General features: G+C 37.9%; 1 protein-coding gene across 1 annotated transcript in view; it reads right to left on the minus strand.

Annotated features, from left to right (window-relative positions):
• The window catches only part of PLEKHA7 (pleckstrin homology domain containing A7), a gene marked incomplete at both ends in the record, with an annotated part of 137,022 nt that overhangs the window by 47,414 nt on the left and 76,894 nt on the right, over window positions 1-12,714 (minus strand). The window contains 2 exons of the mRNA XM_079537213.1: window positions 394-498; window positions 5,070-5,181. Coding sequence (XP_079393339.1) covers window positions 394-498; window positions 5,070-5,181 — 217 coding nt within the window. The remainder of the gene's footprint in view (window positions 1-393; window positions 499-5,069; window positions 5,182-12,714) is intronic.

The following is a 12,714-nucleotide window of genomic DNA, read 5'->3' on the forward strand; positions in this document are numbered from 1 at the left end:
CAAATGAACTGGACTCAAGCCTTTGATCCAGAGCCTAAGGGCAAAGAAAGCAGATGGCTTTCACACCCAACCCCAGGTTAATGATGAGATCTCAAGGGGACTGAGATCAGCATGGCAGTAAGCTAGCAGGATAAAACAGTGGAAATCACCAGACACTGACAACAAAGCTATAGCTTAAACATTTAACCAGGATAGCAGCGTCCATTCATCACTTTTTTCACTTCTGTATCAAATGTGTATGCAAAACCTTGTTTGCACATGTGTTGAGCACAAGTCCCTTGTTACAAAAGCTCATGGGTGTTCCCAATATTGCCCAGCATAACCAGCAGGAGGACTTAAGTTTTTACAGTTATCTGACAATATGTGGACAGAAACAGATGATTGCATGCTTACCTGTTTGTGTAACCAGCCTCTTACTATCACAGGAACATTGGGATTTCTCCTGATAGCTTGTTCCCTCTTTCCAAAGCTATGAACTTTGTTTCCAGCCTTCATTACCTGTACAGAAGTATACAGTAGCAGTGTTTTTTAAACTGCTCTTACACTTCATATTTAAAATAACTTTCCTGTAACAAGTCATGACACATTAATAGACTATAGCATTTTCAAGGGCAAGCATACAGACAAAAATATTTACCATACAGCAACTTCCTACTCTCATCAACACATTGGTGTCAGGATGGTGTGCTAACAGCAGTAGTGCTGGTGGCTCCAGTCTGAATGGCAGAATCACTAAGTTTTATTGTGCTTGGAAAGTATTTCTGAGTGCACAACAACACCTGCATGCAAGCATCCCTCTACAACACATAGGAGTTTGTGTTCAGGAATAGTAATCTTATTTTTAGTTGCTTGCTCTATGTTTGGAGGGTTTTTTTCCCATTTAAATTCAAATTACACAGACAGTTTAATAAAATGCTTGACTTTAACCCTGCAAGCAAAGGGGGAAGATGTAGCAGCACAACTGCTAAGGAAGAGACCTCGATGGTAGTAAAAAGAAAATAACGGCTATGTAACACTTTGTTTTAATGCAACCTTGGTTTTGACTCACATCAGCAAACCAATTTCAAAAAGGAGCAGGGAAAGTCTGGCAAAAAGGAGCAAAACTCTCTAGATGAATGATCTGCCTGTTCTTTTCCAATCTCAGCAGTTTGCTACCGCAATTGCTTAGGAACCCGAGGTGCACAAACCGCCCTCAGAGTTGCACCCAATCTCTCCAAGGAAAGAGCTGCCCAAATTCACTCCCTGCCTCCTTCCTAAAATGACCCTGCGATGTCGTCTTAGTTCAAACCCCTCCTTTTGAGTGGTCGGGGAACTGCTACTCTGTCAGCTGCAACAAACAGCAGCTCTGGAAATAAGCATGTTTGTCATATGCAAAAGATGATATAGAAAAACCTCAGTGCACTATTTCTTCCTGTCAGGCAACATCTGGACTCAAAGTCAGCACATATAATCACAAAACGCTCCAGCAATGTATGAGTACACAAAGAAAAATCCTCCTCATTTTGAGGCCAGGCTTTTCCAACCTATACTAAATTTCATATATTTCAGTAGATGTGAGCACAACTCTTAATGCAGAATTGAGATAATGACAATAACTAGTTAAAACAAAACAAAACCACCCAGTAATTTCCTTGCTTTGGTGCCACAGCATAAAAAGCAGCCATGTAAACGTGTAACTTGTAAGCAGATAACAAAGAACAGTTTTTACTAGGTAGTGTGCTGAGGTCTGTTTCTCAGGGAGCAGCACAGCGCTTTCTGCTCTGCTGAGATGCGGGTGAGCTGCACATCACCGTCATTACTGTGAGAGACACTGACACAGGGGAGACAGGAAGAGTGCCAAGCGTGGGCTCTTTCCTAGGCACAGCTGGCATTGCAGTGAGAGGCTGAACAAGGTTTACCTGTGGCCCAGTGCTACACAGAATATCTGAACAACCCAGCTGCCAAAGGCTAGCACACACCTAACAAGCCAGGCTGCCAGCAGCACCAGCTTTCTGAGCAGATCAAGCACTTGGATTCCTTGATCTCATTCAATTTTACTAAACGCAGAAAAGCTACCATCAGACTAACTTATAAAAAAACCAAAACACAACAGTTATTAGACAAGAGGGGGGTAAGCCTTTCTAGGGCTGTATATTTCATACCAAAACTTGCAGTAGAAATAACTATTCTTCCACCTAATTTAGATTTTTCATATTATCCATAGCATAAATTGTTTCATTCAGTTCTAGAGTAAAAACAACTTCATATCTTGCTTTCACTGGCTACAGTAAGAAGTCAGTTTAAAAGAAAAAGTGTAATTTTAAAACTCTTTGCATGTGCTGGAGTGATCTTTTCCTAACTTGAAATATTGATACCACTGTCATGTGTTGAGACACGCAGGTCAGATCAGCTGAAGACAAGGAAATCACTTTTAATTTCAATGCATCTGTTACACTGACTTGTTTGTGAGTGACTCACATTTCCACAAAGAAGCAAAATATCAAGAGCCAAAATTTCAAATTCCTTTTCATCACTGCTTCATCCTTTCCTCCATTAGAGTAACATCTAGCTGAGAAGGAAAGTTGTTAATTATATTTATGTATATATATATATATATATATATTTTTTTTTTTTTTAAATATATATATATATTTAAAACTGGACAATCAAAAAAAGTAATCAGCATTTCATCTGGAAGACATTTTCTAAATTGAAAAAAAAAAAAAGACTATCTTGATGGGAAAAAATAAGCACACATAAACACAAGAGAATGCACAACTTCACTTATAAAACAAAAATATATAAGTATTTAGCTCTATGTCCTAACCTGTTCTGTTCAACAATCTCAAGATGTTCTATAGCCAAATTAATTCATCAATTCTTTCCATATCTTTAAGAAAATTAGACAGAATTCTTATTTTTCAAATAGGATGAACTGAAACACTGAGTTCCTGTTGTTGATAATGAACATTCCTTTGAAGTAGCCCTGACCTAATCCCCACATTCCAGCTCCAAATGGCCGCAGAATTTGCTCCACTGCACACTTGCCACCATTATCAGTTTCTCTCAGCTGCTATACCCGTTCTTTATTTACTTGTTGTAATTCTCAGCTGTTCATACTGGAAAAATATAAGCAACTATCAATGCTAACAACAATTCAACTACTTCTCCTGGACAGAAACTACCAAAAACAGACACACAGCACTTAGTAAGTAAAAATTACGTGACAGTATTATTCTCTACACTTCTGCCTTGACAAAAATAGTAGCATTTGCTAACTGACTATATTCCAAATTATTCTCAAATTGTAGCAGTCCTTTACTCCTCCAATATCCTTTATTCATAATCAATATGAACAGCTTTTAACATGGTTCATAATGGAGAAACATGCTTCTGTAATTTAGTCAATTGTCTTTGGGATAGAGAGTGATTTTCATCAACATCCATTTTGATTTGTATTTCCTCAACTCCATACCCCTTAAGCTTCAAAAAGGTGAACTGGTCTGAAGTCTTCACATGACTTATTCAGACAATACCAGCGTGAAGGGGGTGAGGCTCACCCTAAGGACTGACATACGTTTCTGCAAAACTACCCATTCCCAGGTGTCTTAGGAAATGAAGGCATGCATTTATACAGATATCAATAAAACAATGACAGCCTTGGTTTTAGTTTGTGATAGTTTTGTTTGTTTGTTTTCCAACACGCTCCTCTTTGTTGTGCAGTATATAGCAGACATTGTAGTAGAGTGAATGCAAAATTCTCTTTGAAAACAACCACTTTTTATTTCCTACATTTGATTCACTCCCAAGCTCAGAATTGAATACCGAAGCAGGAAACCAGTAGGCTTTATCTCTTTCAGCATTCAAACCATATGCAGAGTGTCAGTACTATAGCATTTCCAGCACAAAACCATGAAGCATTTCATAAAAGGTGATAGCCAGCTATAGGTACCAAGAGGCTGTGGTAAAAAGAATCACGACTGTGCCCCAGACCTGTGCCTGGAAACTCACTCTACAAAAACAATGATTATAAAACTCACAGAAACCTGTAGAGAACAGAGGAAAGGTTCTTAAAATCTACTCTTAGCATGCTAACAAATAACCTCAAAGTGGAGGACACAGATTATTCACTTTACAGCTTTTCTTCTTGTTGCTGGTTAACTTGAATCAATTCTGATGGGTTGTGAAGGAATTTAACACATTTCTTTCTGATCCTACAGAACATAGGGAGCATTTTCAAGCTTGGAAACCTGAATTCAATGATGAATCAAAGCGTATATGAAAAATACCTTAGTTTTCTGTCTTAATAAAAAATAAAGTACTTATTAAGGGTCCAAAGCTGGAAGGAGTTCACATAAACAAAGTTGGTGTGGAAGAAAAGTACTGGCAAGTCCTCTATGAGAAGTCCAGTCAAAGTCCAAAGCTGCAAAGTATTTTTAAAAATGCCACATTTGGCAGCCTGGCAGAAACATGCAAAGCCACACTACTACTGGACAGCAAACAAAGTAGCAGAAGAGATCATAAACAGATCTGTTGAAGTTTTGGGAGGTGACTGTGGTTATTTTCCAAAGCTGCAATGAAAAAAGCATTTCCCTCCATCTAGCTGTGCAGTTCTCATCTCCCATAAACCACCTCTGTCACGTGGGTGGGCCTGTACATTGTATCTAGTCAATTGTTGTTTTTACTGTTTGCAGAAAAACCAGATTAGATCAGTGCAATTACAACAGAGCAGCGGAGCACATTGGTTTCATGCTGGATTCACGCTTACTGGCAGAAGTAGGAGCCTGGATCAGTTAAAGACACCACACTGCTCAAAAAATCTCCATATCAAAGCAGAGCATCAGGACCCCAACAAGTTCACCGATTTTAAAAGTGGAAAAAATAAAGCCTTCTCCCACCAATGCTGGCATTACGAAAATGAGAATAACGAGGATAAATGTAAACTCAAATGCATGAGTACTTGGGTAAGTACTAGTCCTCTAGCCCAACTCAGAGCCCTATTATAATTAATGATAAAACACATCAGCATTGGTCTTAAAAGCAAGCAAAGTTCTGATCACCAAATTCAAACAACAGTCTGTTTCCTTTACCTTAGAACCAGGCTTGGTATCAACAGCAGACATAGTTACTGCAGTGGATGATTCACTGACCATGCTTGAAGGTCTTTGGTTTATTTGTGGCTTGGACATAGGTGAATTCTGTCTAGAAAACAAAAACAAACAGATACTCTAAAGTATATTGTATCAAACATTTATTTTTGCCTTCTTATATTTGAGATTCTAAATAATCAAATGACAGGCTGGTCCAGTCACAAGGGAAACATTCTCCATGTGTCAGCTCCCGTGGCACCTTCCCTATTGTTTTGACTTGGGGTATTTCTCAAGCATATACTGCCAGTGACATCTGATGATTGGCATTTTCCAGTGTATCAGGAGAAAGAAACCTGTCAAGTCTTCAAATCCAACAGAGAACCCAGTTACAACCAACAGCATTCAGAGAAGATAAGATTAATGCTATGCCTGTTTCAAAGGCTTGGCTGCAAAGGTGAGGAAGAAACAAGACCAAGGAGGAAGAGGTAGGAGTCACAAACACTTTGCAGTTAGTGGTCCGTTGTTTAAATTAAAGGTGAGGCTAATCTAATGTTTGATCTTTCACTCTAACTCAAAAAAACAAATTATACTACAATATGAGTTATTAAAATAAAAATACTTTTATTTGAAGTGATAGAATTCATGGTACATATTGAAAGCAATAAATACCTAGGAGTCATACAAGTACTCAAGAAATCTGGATAACGAGCTCAGATGCAGATGCACATTTAAAGCACAGGGAGATGAATCCTACAGTAAGAACCTGTCCAACAAGTAAAAATTCAGTACAGTTGCCCAGATGAAGAAATGAGGGCAAACGCAAGTACAAAATCCTGTGGCATTCCTTATGGAGATTACAAACAGAAGCCTCAGCAGTCAAGCTTGACGCTAACGTGTCAGCTGAGCCAGCGTGTGGGATTTTCAAAAAATCATTAAGAACACTTTAGCAAATTGTATTGTAGGAACATTAACTCATTCGTTGCAAAAAAAAAAAAAAAAAGCAAAAACAAAAAACCAACAAACCAAAACACCTACTAACAAATTATGATTTTTTTCCTTTTTTTTTTTTAAACAAACACAAGAAACAAAACACAATATAAGCCACAACAAGTATTCCTATAGCTGCTGCTGATTCAATCATATCCTCAATTTCAGCAGAAAACAGAGCAACTGTGAGCAGTTCTCAATCATAAGAACAGAAGTTTGTGACTGTAGTAGCCCAAAATATAGCTTTAGCTTAAGCAAGAACAAGTTGCTTGCCTTCCGTTGCACTCTCAGCTACAACACAATCACCTGTCCAAAAGCTTTTATAATTGATGTAAAAAAAAAAAAACAAACAAACCACGTTCTTCCACATCTGTCTACAGTTTAACTCATCTTGCAAGGAATTAATACCTTAACTTTGACCTATTTCCCTCATACACTGCTTTATCTGGCATAAATTCCCTCTTTGTAAATACAGGACCAAGATAGGAGAATGAACTACAGCAAGCACCTAAAATCCTGGGCCAGCCTTCAGTGTGCAAGCACTTCATGACCTGAATTTGAGCCAATCTGCTGTACTTTTTAGGGACCAGCTGCCCTATTTCAGCAATTCATCAGCTTTAGTAATACCCATTTTCAGCAAACAGATTAAGACGCTTCCCATGCGAAACGTCACCTGACCAAACTATTTCTTATCAGTCTTACCTGCTTTTTGACTTGCACTAGTTTCTTTTCTATTCTACAGAGTTTCAGAACAGACAGAAAACACACACTTACAAGGAGCACATTTTACTTGCAAAAGCATAATACTTGCCATTTCCTAATATATGCTTATCAAAAAGGTCCCATTTCCCTGCTTCAGGCAAATAACCAGAGTAGGCATTTCACAGTAAGATGAATTCTAATGAAGAGTAAAGGCCTTCAACCCTGCCTCTTAGAATTAAACCAAACCGCATCAGTGCCACATCTACGTTTCTTAAACACCTCTGGGGATGGTGACTCCACCACCTCCCTGGGCAGCTTGTTCCAGTACCTCACCACTCTTCCTGATGAGAAATTTTTCCTAGTATCCAACCTGAACCTCCCCCAGAGCAACTTGAGGGGGAAAGCTGGAACATATTCACATAAATATGAGAAAAAAACTTCATGGTGAGCATAACAGAACGCTGGTACAGGCTGCCCAGGGAGGCTGCGAGGTCTCCTTCTCTGGAGATATTCAAAACCTGCCTGGACGTGTTCCTGTTTGACCTGACCTAGATAATCTTCTCAGGAACCTTCCAATCCCTGATATTCTGTGATTATCTCTCATCTCACCATTCCGATGTGGGAAAAAGAGGCTGACCTTCACCTCGCCACCATGCCCTTTCAGGAGGTTGTGGAGAGCTATAAGGTCTCTCCTTCTTGGCCCCACTGCTGGCTTACATTCAGCCAAGCATCAACCAACACTTCCAGGCCCTTTTCCTCCACAGCTTTCCATCCTGTAGTGATGCATGGGATTGTTGTGATCAAAGCACAAGAATGAGTAGTTGGTTTTGAAGTTCATACAGTTGGCTTCAGACCATTGATCCTGCCTCTCCAGATCCCTTTTGTAGGACCTTCCCATCCTCAGGCAGATTAACACTTCTTCCCTTGGTATCATCTGCAGCCTTACTGAAGGTGCACTCAATCCGCTCATCCAGATCATTAATTAAGATATTAAACAGGACCAGCCCCGATACAGAACCCTGGGGAACACCACTCGTGATCAGTCACCAGCTGGGTTAAGTCCATTCACCACCAAGCAACAATTAACATACACGCTCAGGAAACCTGTAAAGTGAAAAGCCTGCAGACAATCTGATTAGGATATGTTTCTTCACTTCATAGAGTAGCTTTTTCAGAGAGAGAGAGAGAGAGAGAGAGAGAGAGAGAGAGAGAGAGAGAGAGAGAGAGAGAGAGAGAGAGAGAGAGAGCACGTACATGCCAACTTAGGGAGAAGAAAAATTAAAACTAAAACTTTAGTCTTAACAAATTAGAAATTAATTTTTGCAACAAAACTTATGGAAAAAGAACTGATCACCTCCCTCACCCTGGAAGAATGGCTTTAAGTGCAAATCGGTGTAGGCACCCACAGACTAATGACATGTTCATGTCTGCTGTTCAACAAGATGCTGTTTTGTGGTGTTAAACTTGACACATTAAAAAAAAAAAAAAAAAGGAATTCAACAATAGAAAATGAGAAAGCTAAGAACTACAGAGAAGCCAAGATTTATACAAATAACAAGACCTATCAGAGAAATGACTCTGAACTATCAGAAAACTGTAATGTAATACAGAACAACAAATCCCCTGTTGCTAAGAACTGATCATTTTACCATTTAATGATTTCTCTTCCATTTGTTACTGAAAACAATCACTGTCAATAAATAAAGCTTTCATTTGTTAGTATCATCAAGATAAATGAAGAACTTCAACTTGAAAAATAACAAATTTTAAAAATAAAGGAGAAAAAGATAAAAGCATGCAAGGTTGTTGTCATGGAAAAACACAAATAGCCAGCAAGAGACAGCGAGTCAACTGAAACAGGAAAAAGAATAACATTCTCCTAAAACAACGTCTTTGATGGCAAACACTGATGATCCAAACATTAGGCACCTAAGACTGTTATAAGACACAAAACAGTACTGAAAATGAATTTAAAATACTTTTACATCATATTTCGAGATTAAAATAGTATAACAGACTTGCATTAAATCAGATCACAATCAATATCAAGGTCAAGTCTCTCAATATTAGTGTTCTCAGTTTGTTTTAAATAGCAAAGAAAAATATATAAATTATATAGAATTACCTGAAGCATCTCTGTGTGTGTAACAGAGTTAACATCAACCTAACAGTGCTTGCAGATTCATCTTCAAAAATGAGGGAATAAAGCATTAGCCCTGTACATTTAGATGCATTAGTTCAGAATCACTACTGCCAAAGATGTTTGATAATATCTGTTTAGATTCTCTTCATAGTGCTGGCTTTCTTTATCTTCTGGTCAGTTTTCTTGCTGCCTCCCACAGAAGTGTACATGCACAAACATAATCCAGTTCCTTGTAAATCTTTATAAAGCACATGAAAATAACTCCATATTCTAACATATATATATATATGCTCTAATATCTAATATCTCCCTCCTATCAAGGAACTTCCTACTCTATTTAAACTGTGCAAGGATGCCTAAAAAAAATCACAGAAAACTAACTCAAAGAGAATCACATTGACAGTATTTATTTAAAAAATTGAACAAAATGGGATTTTACACCAGTAGCTTATATTGAAAATGCAGTCCTCGAGAGAAAACAAATTCCTTTTCTCTAAAGGATGATAAAGATTAGTCAACTGAAAAGATCCACGTCCATACCAGTAACTCAGAAAGTTTATTTTGTTGGAACAAAACAACATCATGTCAATCCAGCTCTTACATTAATAAATCTCTTATTCAGATAGAAAAAAAAATTAGCTGTCCTGAAATTTCTATACAAATAAAAGATGACAGATGTTTATTTTGGGGCTTTTTGGGTTTCCTCTCATCTCTTCACCTGATACTTTTGCTGCTATAGTAACCAAATGTAATAGACAAGATGGCTTTTCTCTCTAGAGATACACAGACTTTATCAGTTGCACAAAAAAACAGGCAAAAAGGGATAACAGACATTGAATTTCAGGCATAACATATGTATTTTCTCCATTTCTATACTGAAGTTTTATCCTTTTTAACTTTAAAGTACTGCTTTTTCATTTGCAAGCGTAATGTAAAAAATATATTAAAAATAAAAAGTACTGTAAAATTTCTAATACACAACTTCTAGTGTTTAGCAACAGATGTAATTAGATATACGTTGTAAGTACCTATTTCTTCCTTTCTCTATAAAGTAATGAATAGCTGTTTACAGAAAAAAAATAACAAAAATCCAAAAATTGCATGTGTCTATCCTAAGCAATTCTACCATGAGGTTTTCAAAGAAATGCATAACTAACAATGTGTTGAAACCTGGTCAGTAGTTTGAGAATGAAAGTTGGGGATTCAATAATTGTCTTAGCTAAGAATAGGTCAGGAAATGCTGATATTTTTAAAAATCTAATTACAAGAACTGCCAAGAAGAAAGAAGTGCATAAGGATCAAAAAAGTCATGCAATTAAAAAGTTACAGTTCTAAACAATACTCTTTGTCCTTGTTTTCCAACTACAACGGAGTTGAAGAAATCATTTTGGCTTTAGCAGGAAGAATGATGTGATATTGTTTAAAAGGCAAAATTACTTGGGAAAGCACCAGCGAGGGACAATCTCAGCTATCTGCTGAAAGCGCCCAGTTCTCATTTGATCAAGTGAGTCAAGGGCTTCTGGTTCATAATTGAGTCATAAGTACACGAGGATGAAATTATTCAATGACATCATTTTACAAATATCTTCTTTCCTTGCCAGTGTGTTGACTGGATGAGGAACGGCCTGAGCATGCATCCATCATCTCTACATTACTGTAAAATACTTTTCTGATGTTAAAGGTTTCCTCTTAATAAAGACTTTTGTTGCAACCTGAACAAGTTTCTGCCAAGGTCTCCCCACTACTCCTAGTCAATATCTAGTGACTATTCCAGGCTTTAGCCCTAATCTTAAATTAAAATCAAACTGTAAGGAATAAATCATGTCACAACATCACTGAAGAAGAAACTGCTGTATATGAAGCTCTTAAGAGTGCTGCTATATCAGACAGGATTCTTGAGCTACAGAAAAAAAGGTACTCCTGCTCAAAAGGATCAGATGATGGAAAGAGTTACCTCAGATAATGGAAATCCAGGTAAAAACTTTCCAATTGTGTCTTGCTAGTTAAAACCTTTCATCACAAGATATGATCTACCACACTGATTCCAAATTAAAATGCAATCTATGACTCTGATCCCACACAAATCCTTGAGGGAAAGAGACATCTGCATATGTCAGCAGAGCATCTGACAGGAACTCAGGTATGACAACAATGAACAGCATCTGTGTAAAAACTACACTGTTGGAAGGAGTAGTAAAAATAAAAATAAAAATAAAAAAATCAAGGAAACCAGAGGATCTCAGGTTTCCATCTTTAAATCAGTTTTTGCTTACATATTAAAAACACCTAATTTTAAAAACACCCTGTGTACTTCAGATCAATAATAAAACTTAGAGAACTGTTCTCACAAAGACAGTTCTCTGAGAAGTCACTACAAATACATCTTTCTATATACACACCTCTGCAGTCATTCCCTCTTCACTTAAAATAAAACCCACTTGTCTCTACTAATTCGGCTGCATTGAAAGATTGTTTTTTCTACTTTTGACACCACCTCAGAGCAAGAAGTTGATGACAAGTTATGCCTGTTTATCAGATTGTCCCCCAAATAAACACATTCAATTCTTCAATGAAAATGCTTCTGATAGCTGTAGATCAATAAGACCATGTGCAATCAGTTGTTCTTCCAATTCAGCTTCAAACACTTTCTCTGCTACCACGATTACAAAACCAGAAACAACACATGGAAGTGTGAGTAACCCAGGGAGGCACCCTAAGGAGTTCTGTCCAAACACCTACTTTCCTTCACAAACATATGAGTTTTCTCCATACTAAATTTGATCAAACTTGTCCAGCAGATCAAATAAAGATCCATTAACAGCTGGAAGTCAGAACACAGATGTATAGTGTCTGTTGTTTATACTGACCTTAAGTGTTGCTCCATTGCAAGATACCTGTTTTCCTCACTAAATGACCGGAGCAGCTTCTTTGAGTACCTGTAAAAGAGCCCGTCCCTTCCCAAGCAACAAGACATGTGCATGTCACTAAGCAGGGTGATCTCCTTCTAAGTAGCTATCTCAAACTCTTTGCACCTGCTCACAGACTTCTCCTCTCCCAGCAGAACACATTCATCCATTTTGTGCTGGTTCACAACATGGGCCTTAAGAGACAACCCCTTGGATTTGCTTTGGGCTCTTGGGAGGGAGGTTTGTTTAGTGTTCAGGTTTTACTAAACTATTTGAGAAGCACTTTCTGGGGTCCTTCCTAAATCTCTGCACAGAAAGCTATATTGTTGTGCTCCACCTCTTCTTTCCTCCTCAGATTCACAACAGAAGACACTGTCACAAAAGCCTCAGCCCCCTGGAAGCCTTACAATTTCCTTCTCTATTTAGGCCAATGAATTCAGTACCACTTAAGTGCTCTTAATGCAACATTGGTTTAAATTAAATGTAAATTAAATTAGTGTCACATAGTTTGAAATATAAAGCACTCAAACTCACAAAGGCAGCCTTACAAACCACCACAAGAGGCTATTCTACAGCATGATGTCTACGCTCTGTGATGCAGGGACACAAGTGAGGGCTGGAGGCTGCTGAAGCAGTGTTGCAAGACCAGAATGGAAAAGGGAATGATACCTGTTGTTGCTCTATTTCTCTTCTTCTTTGGAATATATTCATAAGTGAAGTAGCACTGAAGTTCTGGATTTTGTATAGGAAAGATACCTAGTCATCCAGTTACAGAGGGGATTCCAGGAGCCAACTAGCATGCAGCATGGGTGATGCTAGAAGGAAATACACTGGGAACTAACATACATGATTCTGTGTCTGCAGAATAAACTGAGGAATGCAGGAGCAACCATTTTCAATTAAACAC

Source organism: Tetrao urogallus, assembly GCF_951394365.1.
Source record: "Tetrao urogallus genome assembly, chromosome: 6".
NCBI classification, from domain to species: Eukaryota; Metazoa; Chordata; class Aves; order Galliformes; family Phasianidae; genus Tetrao; species Tetrao urogallus.